Source organism: Puma concolor, chromosome C1, assembly GCF_028749965.1.
Source record: "Puma concolor isolate L17-30 chromosome C1, mPumCon1.1.hap2, whole genome shotgun sequence".
NCBI lineage: Eukaryota > Metazoa > Chordata > Mammalia > Carnivora > Felidae > Puma > Puma concolor.
Genome location: NC_141674.1, coordinates 185,722,585 through 185,734,870, shown reverse-complemented (window position 1 = coordinate 185,734,870; position 12,286 = coordinate 185,722,585). Strand labels below are relative to the sequence as shown.

At 37.1% G+C, this 12,286-nt stretch overlaps 1 protein-coding gene across 1 annotated transcript; it reads right to left on the bottom strand.

Annotated features, from left to right (window-relative positions):
* Positions 1-4,678: 4,678 nt before the first annotated feature.
* On the bottom strand, positions 4,679-5,316 carry LOC112866627 (large ribosomal subunit protein uL16-like). Its single transcript, XM_025929584.2, has one exon. It carries the CDS (start codon positions 5,240-5,242, stop codon positions 4,679-4,681), a length of 564 nt encoding a protein of 187 aa, XP_025785369.2. The 5' UTR covers positions 5,243-5,316.
* Between the last annotated feature and the right edge of the window lie 6,970 nt (positions 5,317-12,286).

Sequence of the window (12,286 nt, the reverse complement as noted above, 5' to 3'; positions counted from 1 at the left end):
ATGGGAGTCCCAGAAGGAAAAGGAGAGAAAGAGGCAGAAAGAATACTTGGAGAAATAGTAAAAAAAAAAAAAAAAACACCCAAATTTGATGAAAACTATTAATCTGCACATCCAAGGAGTTCAACAAACCCATGTAGAATTAAACTCAAAGAGATCCATACATACACACATTATACTCAAACTTCCAAAAAGACAAAAAGAGAATCCTGAAAGCAGCAAGAGAGAAGTTATTATAGACCAGGATTCTGAACAAGATCCACTGAGGCTAGAAAGAAATGGCATATTCAAAGTGCTGAAGGAAAAAACAACTGTCCACCAGTAATTCATATCTTCAAAACTACTATTCAAAAATGAGGGAGAAATTTTAAGAGACTCTCAGATAAGCAAAAACTGAGAGAATAATTGCCAGTCAATATACGGCCAACACCAACCCATTTTAGATTACTTACACCTCGTGACCTAATGATTGTCTTCTTGTTCCCATGATTGCCCTTTTTATGTTAGACTTGAAACACTTACATCTGTCCTTTTATTCCAAATTGAAAATTGTACTATAGTCCTAAACTTGTTTAGAATATATATATATACATAAATGGGAATTGATACACACTTATTAAATGTTAATGTAGCCAAGCAGGAGATTTAAAAGTACACTTTCTCCTATTTTGAACTGAAATATGGATATAATTCTGCTTGAGTCCAGAAGCATGCCCATAATGTAATTTATACTCTCTCCCTAAATATATTTATGTATCTAGCAGGTAAGAATCAAGAGAGGTGGAAAGAGGGACTAATTACAACCATTTTCTAAAATTCACAGTGAACTCTGGTTACCTCCTAACAGTTGGTCAGGCTAGTGCACTTCAAAAAAAAAAACGTTCACTATTTGAGAGCTCTGAGTACAGATTCTGCTCATCTTTAGTAAAGATGCTAAAAAGAAAGAAAGAAAGAAAGAAAGAAAGAAAGAAAGAAAGAAAGAAAGAAAGAAAGAAAGAAAGAAAAAAGAAAAGAAAAGAAAAGAAAAGAAAAGAAAAGAAAAGAAAAGAAAAGAAAAAGAAAAAAAGAAAAGAAAACCCTCAAGCACTTGACTTGGAGTTCAGCACACCTGCTCAATGGGATGTGTTCAGCCTCAGTTTCATCATCAAAATATCCCCTCCTATTTAAATTATTTTCTGATATCCTGGGCAATTGGCCACTTCCTCCTCTGCAGTTCCACTTCTGGTTTTACTTTCTTTAAGGACTTATCACATTATACAATAATTATCTTCCCACATAGCTGCTACCATTAGACTCTGATCTCCTCCAAAAATGACACCTCTCATGGATCTCTGTATCCCTGACCTTCAACACAGTAACCAGAAAGGGCTCAGTGAATGTTGGCTTAATGAGTTATTTAAAATAGGTAACTAAATTTTAGTCATGAATTATAGGTATAAAAGCCTATAATGGAATAACTGGGGGTCCTTAACATGACAGTTTCTATCACCAGCTACTGGTTAATAATGTTCTCTTTGATACTCCATCAAAAAATCCGCTGATCATTCATGACTATTCATACAGATTACTACTCACACATATAATGTGAGCATTTACTAGCCACATCTAGGGTACTTTACATATGCTTTATTTATTTGAATAAACACATGAAGCAGTACCCTGGAGAAACAATCAATGCTAACCTCAGCAATTTGATCACTCATGTAACTCTATGCTTAATCAGGTCCCCCACAAGTATTGCAAATAGGTGTAGATATGTCTGACTCTGAGGATGAATGCAGGTCTCCCAGGGAATGTAGTACATATTCTCAAGTAACTTTAAGCCCCTGAGTTAATCATCCAATGATTCTAAACACATATACCTTATTACATAGCACAATACTTGGCACATGGTAGATTATCAATGTGTGCTATGTCAATTAATTAAATACAGTGGTCTTGATTTAAATAGTATAATTATCTCCTGAATTTTTATCTACATTTTCTCTGTTTATATCCCTAGTCAAAGGCAGGTCCTCTCTTTCAGCACATCTTTTCAGTGAGAAAATAAATCCTTTTTCAGAATGACTTTCTATAGTTACTCCGCTTGAGATTAGTTCAGCTTCCATTGCCAGCACTTGATGTCTCAAATAGAAATCTTTTTAGTTTCCCATTTCAGAATTTGCACTGAAATAGTAACAAGCTTAATCTGATTACACAGAAATAGTATCTTTTCATTGGGCTCACAGCCATTCTGAGCTTTCTTGAATTCACTCCCAAGACTTTGCTAAATGATTTTTCTGCAAGACAATCAAAACTGCTGGTCTCCCAATTTTTCTCCAACTTTTTTCTTTTCTAAAAGCATTAGTATTTATTTTTCTACAGTCAATTATTGTTTACATTTCTTTCCCTGAGACAGACTCCTTGGCCTAACGATCTGTCACAGGAATGTTACCTTCTCTTGGCCTACTTTTAAATACTATGGAATTACCTTTTTGTCTGTGGCCAAGTAGAATTCAGTATAATCAAGAAATTGGAAAGAGAAATGCTTCTTCACACTCCTGTTAATGATGGATCATTTGGAAATAATCATACCTGTTATATGAGAAAATTCTAAACATATTTGTCTATGCAACATCTTATATGAAGTCATGTGGTAGAACATTAGTTTTTAATGTATTAGTTTGGATTACTAGAACAAAATACTACAGGCTTGGTGGTTTAAGAAACAGACATTCTTCACAGTGCTGGGGGCTGGGAAGTCCAAGATCAAGGTTCCAGCAGATTCAGTTACAGGTGAGAGCTCTCTTCCTGGCTACATACAACTGCCTTCTCACTGTCTCTTCACATGACAGAGAGAGAGGGAGAGCAAGCCCTCTGGTGTCTCTTCTTATAAGAGCTCTAATCTCATCATGAAGGCCCTTCCCTCCAGGCCTATCTAAACCTAATTATCTCCAAAGGTCCCATCTCCAAATACTGTTATACTGGAGGTTAGAACTTCAATATATGAATCTTGGGGGGACACAACGTGGTCCATAGATTAACATAGGCTTATAAAAAAGTTATGATTCAAACTCAGCAAACACATTATTCCTTTATTTATTCTTCCTTTCTAGTAAATATCTTTATATATAATTCTCAACAAAATTTTGATCAAAATTTCTGAAACAGTAAAATTTTGAAAATAATTGATAATGTGACTAACAACATTTGAGGGATTCATTTTGTTTTAAGGAATTCCTTTTATGAATTTTATAATTCACTGGGCTTTTGAGATATCATTGTTGAAAAAATTATGAGTGGTTAAAATTAAGAGTGACAATACAAAATAAAATGAGGATATAGAAGAGTTGGAATTCTTTTTTTGCTGATGATGTACTGAAATTCGTACTCATTTATAAGAGTGAACAAGTTGGAAATACTAAAAATAAAAGCCCACCAACAGTAGAATGCATTAAAAAAAATTGTGGTGTAGTCATACAATGGAATACTACACAGCAAGAAAAAGAATAAACTGATATCTAGTACATGAGACTCAAAGATGTGATCAGTGAGCAAAAGCAGCTAGACAAATTCATTTATATGAATTTCAAAAACAGATAAAACTAATCACTGCTTATAAGCAGAATAGCCATCTTTGAGAGGGGCTACTGAGTGGGAGGAGGCATGAGGGAGTCTTCTGGGGCTAGAAGTGTCTATATCTTGATCTGGGTGATGGATACAGGAATATGTTGGATATTAAAATTCCTCAGGTATATATTTAAGATACATGTAGTTTATGGTAGATATATTATTCCTCAATACATATTAAAAATAATTTTAAAAGAGAATTTATGATTAACAACCTGACCCGCACTTAGCCTAGCAAATGCCTCAACAATAATAAGCCCTATGTTCCTCAAAAGTAACTAATTGTTTTTTCCACTGACTTCTCCAAAAGATGCACTTCTGAAATTTCATACACACTGAAGCCAAATCATGACCTCAAGACTCTCTGGGAGTCTTTATCTAACTATGGAAATAATGCCTTTTTCTTAGAAAATTAGATTTCTTCTTTGCCACTGAGTTTCTAAACTAAGTAACCCACTGTATAGCAATCTACACATAAAGTCTGTGTCCATATATAATTTAGATCATCCAAAACAGGATGCTTGACAGTAAAAAGGAATACTGTTAATAATTACTCAGGGATAACATTCTTAAACCAGGATTGTCTTAGGTGAACTAGATGTCTGGTCACATTTTGTACAGGTGGTAAAACTATAAAGAAAAGGAAAATATTAACACAAATTTCAGGACAGTGGTTAACCTGGATGAAGTGAGGTTGCCATGAGGTAGAAACACAGGGAATCTTCAAAATTTCTCTCTTAAACTAGATGTGTGTGTGTGTATACACATACACACATATACATATTTATTAATTTATAAATTTTTTAATATATACATATATATGTATATGTACAGTTATATATATATATACATGTGTTCATCTGTTGCTTTTCAAACTACATATATGCACTTATATACTCTATAAAAAATCATTAATAAATTTTTTAAATTATTATTAAAAGCAATAAAAAACCCCAAAATTAATGTAACAGGCACAGGTATTATGTTGACTTATGCTTGTCATTATGGTAAAGAGTTCAAGTCACTGATTATCGTTGGATATATCCTTTTTTTTTTAAACAGGAAATAGGATTTATCTGTGGGCATGAATAAGGGGGCAGTGCCAAGTTTCCCATGAGTGCAGGGCCTCCCATCTGTCCAGGAAGCCATCATGAGGGATGTATTTGACCCCAAAGTCATCTGGGATGAGCCACTTTTCAGCCATCATGTCTTCAAATTCATCTACATTAAATTTAGTAAAGCCCCACTTCTTGGTGATGTGATTTTTCTGGCAGCCAGGGAACTTGCATTTGGCCCTATGTAGGGTCTCAACCACATGTTCCTTATTATTCAGCTTGGTAAGGATGGACATAATGACTTGATCAATATGGACTCTAGCTACTCTGCCCTGGGGGTTTCTGAAGGCACCCCACATACCTGTCTGCATGGTCCCAGCAGGAGACGACATCTTGTTGATATGGATGAATTGGAAGGGGTGGAGGCGTGCTTGAATGTGAAAGCCATCTTTTCCCAACTTTTCACCATGTACTTGTTGGCACAGAGGAAGCCTCCAGGGCTTCAAAAGAGAGAGCTGTTCATATTCATCTGACACCATGTGGCCATGGTGTAAAAACTCATCACTTTTGCCTTCTTCCATTCCATATCAAAGATGTAGATCTTCACATCAGGTATATCTCTGCAGAAGTGAGACTTTGGATATGACTTGTTTGTACAATACCAGTAATACCAGACAGGGCAGTGACCCATGGCAACACCACAATCTGTGAGGGTCCGAAAGGAAAGAATTTGTTATATTCATATTTTTTGTAATGTCTTTGTTCAGGAAGTAATTCTTTTACACAAAAGCACTACTTCTTTGGACTACAATTAAAAAAATAAGTTTTAATATTAAAGCAGGAATTGTTCTTTGCATACAAATATGAAGAAGCTTGGGTTTATATACTACAGATATGTTATAACACAGGCAGACACTCAATTAACATTGAAGAGTAGGATGTTGAGGTGCCTGAGTGGCTCAGCTGATTGAGCCTGTGACTCTTGATTTCAGCTCAGGTCATGATCCCAGGGTCCTGGGATCAAGCTTCCACAATCAGCATGGAGCCTGCTTGAGATTCTCTCTCTCTCTCCTTCTGCCCCTCTCCCCTGCTCATGCTCTCTAAAATTAAATTAAATTAAATTAAATTAAATTAAATTAAATTAAGCTAAATTAATGTTTTTAAATAGAATGTTGATTTTCCTCTTCTTCTTCCATCCCTTTTCCTTGAAGATAGTGGCATGGCCAGGGGCCAAAAATGTGGCAGGATAAAGGATGTGGCAATGAGGTTGGGATAATGATTATATATACAAGGAGTTGAGCAAGTAAATACATGTATCAGTTATAATGGGAGTCAGGTTCTTAATGAAATACAAGGCAATGTTAGCTGCTAAGGTGGGAAGAACTCCTATTTTGGAGAATAGAAAAGAACTCTATTTTGGAGAATAGAAAACCAAGCACACTGGAAGGTACAAATGTCACATGGTGTTCAGTGGCCATTTGAGGTTTGTCCTTTGAACTGGTTTCTTATTGCTGCTGTAACAAATTACATAGTAGCTTAACACAAATTTATTATCTTAAATGCTAGAGGTCAAAACTCTGAAATGGGTTTCACTGGGCTAAAATCAACATGTCAGCAAGACCACACTCCTTCTGGAAGCTCTAGGAGAAAATCTATTTCCTTACATTTTCCAGCTTCTAGAGGCTGCCTGAATTCTTTGATTATGATCCCTCCCCCCACCCCCCTTCAAAGCTAACAGTGTAGCATCAAATCTTTGACCTATTTTCACTGCCACGTCTCCTACTCTGCCATGCCTCAGTCATCACATCACATCACCTTCTCTGATTTGAGACATGGACATCTTTGGTGGAGAGGATTATTCTTTCTACATGCTAGGACTCTGAAGTGAGAACAGTAAAAAAAAAGTTTCACTTTTCTATAGCTGCTAGGGGGAAAGGGAAGCAGGAAACAGAGGATTTGGTTTTACCAGTATTGTAATTCTATCAACCCTGGAGAGAGAAGGGGAACAAAAGTAATTCTAGTGATGGATCTTAGAATCTTAAGCCAGATAGGAAAGGAAGAGGAACCTGGTGGAGGTGGAAGGGAGGACTGTTAATGAGTAAGGCCAATGGGCTAAAGATCTCAATAAGGTCAAAGAATCACTGAATGAGATGTCTATAATAGACTAGTGGATGCAAGGAGTCAAGATTTCAGCAGTATTCATTCCTGTTGTGGATGAGGTCACAGGTGTGACCACAGGAAAGACAGCTGAGGTAGGACAAAAGAACAGTCAGTGGATGCAAGTGTGTCACTTCCAGTTACTCTAGGAAAGCTGCAAAAAGGAAACTCATCAAATAAACAGGGCAAGGCGGAAGTTTATCAACAAATGCAGCCCATGGAGTCAGAGTAAAAAAAAAAAAAAATTAAGGCTGAGTTTTCAAATCCTGTACATTTGGCTTATTAGAAAAGCCAAAACCAAATTGGGTATTATTAGAAAGTCAAGATCATTCTGTGCTAGATCTTTTTCATGGGCTACTAGTAATCTGGGTTAGTGTAATGGGCTAAATTTTATCCCCCAAAATTCATGTGTTGAAGCCCTAACCTCTAGTACCTCTAAACGTGACTATATTTGGAGATTGGGCCTTCAAATTGGTGATTAAGTTAGAATGAGGCCAATGGACTGGGCTCTAATCCCATGTAACTGGTGTCCTTATGAGAGAAGGAAATTTGGACACCCAAAAAGAGAAAACAACAAGGATGCACTTGCACAGAGGAATGACCATGTGAGGGCACACAGAGTAGACAAGCATCTATCTGCGAGTTGAGGACACAGGTCTCAGGAGACACCAAACCTGACACCTTGACTGTGGACTTCAAAGCCTCCACAACTGTGAGAAATTCCTGTTGCTAAGCCATTTAGTCCGTGGTATTTGGTATGGCAGCCCTAGCAAACTAATGTACCTAATTTGTTTTAGGTATTATTACTTAGAAAATGTTCCTAATTTTAACAGTACCTTAGAAATCTTTTTCTGTCTGGAAAATTCTTTTTTAGGATCTCAGAATTCATTCCATCTTCCTTCATCTTGGATTCTCTGAATCTTAATGAAGAGGGCAGTGAGGAGTACTCATGTGGACAGAGGAGAGGTCGCCAACTCCCCATTCGCCACCAGACTCTGCTTCGATCTACATGGAAGCAGGCTTGGTACATGGAGACTATGTTGTGAAATGCTCATCGGCAAGAACACACACCAAGTCTTTTCCACAGTCTGTTCCTGGAAAGGTTTGAGTGCAAGCTGGCAGTAATTTAAGAGCAACCTAGGAGTCCAAGTTCTTTTCTGCCTTCCTTTTACCACATGTCTGCCTTGTGGCAACTGATTTTCCATTGGCAGGCAGACAGAGGTTTTGTCATATTTGAGTTAAGGTGTTCCTGCTAAAACATCCAGGAAAACAGCAGGCATAGAAGAAGAGGTTGTACAGGCCTAAGCAGCAAGAAGTGAAACATGAAAAGTAAACATTCTATAAAAGATGGTTTAGCAAGATGACCCACATTGTACTACAAAGACATTAAGAGGCAATTTTATCTATTTGGAAATATTATAATGGCAACATAATTTCTGTCGTTCAACTTTTGCTTCTTAGCTAGCTACCATGCCATTAATTTGTGGATATCTTCCTACACTTTCTGATCTTAAAGTATTTATAGAAACTACCAAACTTTTGGCCACCAAGCAACTTGTGGAGTTCCTGTAGAAGAGAGAGAGAGAGAGAGAGAGAGAGTGGAAATTGGTCAGTAAACACAAGCTGAGTGAGAGTCTTGGTGTTGTTTATTTCCCATGTCACCAATCTGACTCATCGCTGGTAGCAGAAACCTTTTGTAAGGATATGCATCTGGTGCACTCAGTTGAAGCAAGCCACCTGCATGGTTCACTGTGACAACCTTGAGCACATCTGCAGCGCCCATCAGATAGCACACTCCATCTTTATGGTGTCCCATGAGGCTTTCCCACTATTGCACCAGCTAATGCAGCAGGTACAGGGTGGATGCTTTCATCTAGAACATGTCTGGATGCTCCATTTGATGCCCAAGAGTTTGTGTATAAACAGGAGTCCTGCCATAAATGACTCCCATTGCCAAAAACATGGCAAGAGAAGTGCGTGCATTAGAATGCTTTCAGCACAAAGGGATGTGTGCGTGTATTTTTAAACAAACAACAGAGTTAAAGGAATAATTATTGTTTCTGCCCCCTTCATGTTAGAGTCTCCTGCACTATGAAAAAACAACCAATCTTAATATATTACATAAAATCATAGAACCTAAACCCTTCATTTTATAAAATGAGGCCCAAAGACTATCCAATGTCACATGGAAAGTCACGATGATTTCTTAATATTTGATTAAACATACTTGCTACAAGTTCATAGGCCCTATGTCCCACAAGTTCTGATTCGATGAGCCTTTGTAAATCTACATTTTATGCGTAAAATCCATTTTAACAAATACCCTTGGTAACTCTATGCAGGTGAGACACACTGGGATAATGAAGGTCAAGTCGTTGGTCAAGTCAGTGGTCTCTCCAGGGACAGCAAGCTACTTGTGGTTTCAATAGCCCAAATATCTCTTGTTACACATAGCTTCACAATACTACTCTTGTTAAAATCATAAATCTTTGGAACTCATGTTGGACCATATCTGACATATAGTGTGGCTCACAGCCAACTAAGTTTATATTTATTTATTCAGAAAGAAATAAAGAGATATTAAAAATAAGTATTTTATTTACAAAAGTATGAAATCATAGTGATAAAATAGTAAAATAGGAAGCACTTGCAACACTAGAAGAACTGCATTAAAGCAAATGTCTTTTAAACAAAGTTGGAGTTGAAAAATGTTTCCCCTTCTTCCTCCAAGCCCCAGATTTAACCAGTGTCAACTGATCAGCATAGGAAGGGACAACAGGGCAGGGGGAGGGGGCTGGTGTGAGACAAAGGAAGGACACTAACCCAGGAGTTGGCCAATGTGGCTATTGACTTCAGCTGTTCTACTAGGTAAATCAGGGTTTGATTTACTCTTTTGTTGATCATCCAAGACCAGTATTTGGCAAACATTTTCTATAAAAGGTCAGATAGTAAGCACTATTTTAGACTTTACAGGACAAGATCTCTGTTGCAACTATTCAACACTGCTGTGACAGTGAGAAAGCAGACACAGACAGTATGTAAATAAATGACACAGCTGTGTTTCAATAAAATTATTTACAACAATAGGAATAGCCAGAACCTGAGGTCTAGACTTAACATGATAGATAAAATGTTAACATACATCAAATTTAAAGGCATATCATAACATAATGTAGCCATTACATTGTAAAGAACACATACACACAAAATTGAGGAAATATTATTCTAGTATTCTAAAAGTCTCATCCAATTAAGCAAAAAGTCTCTCATCCCTTTGATGAACCAACGAAGTTCTAATATACATCAAAGCTGTTTCACTTTCACCTTATTTGCCAACATAAATAAAAATATCAACAGACATAAGGGCACCTGGGTGGCTCAGACAGTTTAAGCGTCTGACTTCAGCTCAGGTCATGATTTCACAGTTCAAGGTTTTGAGCCCCGCATCGGCCTCTGTACTGACAGCTCAAAGCCTGCTTCAGATTCTGTGTCTCCCTCTCTCTCTGCCCCTTCTCCACTCATGCTCTCTCTGTCTCTCAAAAATAAATACACATGAAAAAAATCATTTAAAAAAATATCAACAGACATATATGCCAGAACCACACTTGTTAAAAATAAATATATCCATTCTGAATCAATGTGTCTCTAATTTTTTGGTCAGATATAAAAATAATGCTTAAAATTAGTTGACATATAATCACTTAGATTCTTTTCTTCATTTTCTTTCTCTTCATTTTTAAATATTAGCACTAGCACTTATCTCTAGTACTTATTTTGCTAATTTACTTTACAGATTTGGATTCTTTGATCAAGAAATACCAGAAAAATTCAACCTGTCTTCAAATGTTAAGAAAGTCTCCTGGCTTGCATGACTGGAAGTCTAGAAGACTGAACAGATTTCAGAGTTGACATTATCTGTGTCTCTGGCTCCCTGCTGTTCTCCCTCTGGTATGTGTGGCTTCCTACTGAGGCTGGATATGAAATGACTACAGAACTTCTGGGCCACACAACAACCAGAAGAAAACAGAAAACTCCCAGATTAGGAAGAATGCACTTTCCCCATCATCTTCAGCAAACCTCTCCTGGATGCTTATTGGCACAGATTGAGTCATATGACAATTTCTAAACCAATCTTAGGCAAGGGGGGTAGGTTTAAACACAGACCTACCCTGGAGCTTGGGTGAAATCAGCTTCCACTGAGACATGTCGACTGAGTTGAGCATGGTTGGACACCTTAACAAAGGGATAAGGGAGTAGATGAATAATAAAAGATCACTGAAGATAACCACTACTGTTTATTTTCCATTTAGCTTTTCTGTCAGTCAGTTCTTACTCTCTCTGAGCTTGCATCTCAAAGGAGAAGTCTTTTGAACCCTTTAGTAGAAAGTTGCTCAAAAAGTTTACAACTTGAATAATTGAAAATAGTTTCTGATACTTAACTGTGAACGTGTTAATCAGAGCAAGCAAAAAAACTTGAAACAAACTAAATGTTTAGCAATGTGGAAATTATAGCATTGAAATGTTACAAATACATTTGATGTGGTAAGTCATAAAATACTGAACAGAGGAAAAGGCATATTGTAAAATAGGATTTTAGTGTCAAACGATAAAACAAAGACTACCAGAGCCTTAAAAGAAAAACAAAAAACAAAAAACAAGTTGTGTCTATAATCTTCCCAGGCAGGGGATCCTAAGGTAGTAAAGAAATCATTGAGCAATTGAGCAGTGTGTTGACAAGGGAGAATGAGGTGTTTTAAATGCAAAAAAAAAAAAAAAAAATCTACTGAATAAGCACTGAAAATTAGTCCACTGCCTGTAAACAATTGCTAACAACAAACCCCACAGCTCACTGATCAGGGTCTTCAATTAGTTCCAGGGTCAAAGTTCATAGTCTTTAATGAACTTCAACTAGTCAGAGCCAATTGTGATTAAATACAGAATTCAATTGTGATATTTCCTTATATAAGTGTAATGTTCCTTTTATATCACTATCAACCTATGGCCATCAATATCCATCTAGGTGCACAGGAATCACACTAGCATTTAAAAGAATTTAAATTTAAATCAGAGAACTGGATATGCAGGTGATGAAATAGTTGAGAAATTAGGGGGAAATGAGATGACATATTAGCAAGAGCAGGAAACCACTACCCAGACCCTAGGCTATAAGGACAAAGGGAAGGTGGTAATAGTATAGCCCAAAGACCAAGGTCGGCTGATGGAAATTAGGACATTATCAGTCCTGTGACACAGAAACTGGAGGAGGTGTTGCTCAAGGCAGAGAGAAGGGGCTAAAACATCCTAGCTTCTCCTTTTCTTCCTGCCTCCAAACTCATGAAGGTTTCTCATTGGCCAAGCCTTGATGAAAGCTACATGATATGGCAATGGGGGAACACAGGAAGTGCTGTCTGCACTGGACATCCCATCCTTCATATATAGAGAGAAGAAGGAATATAGCTGGTTGAAAA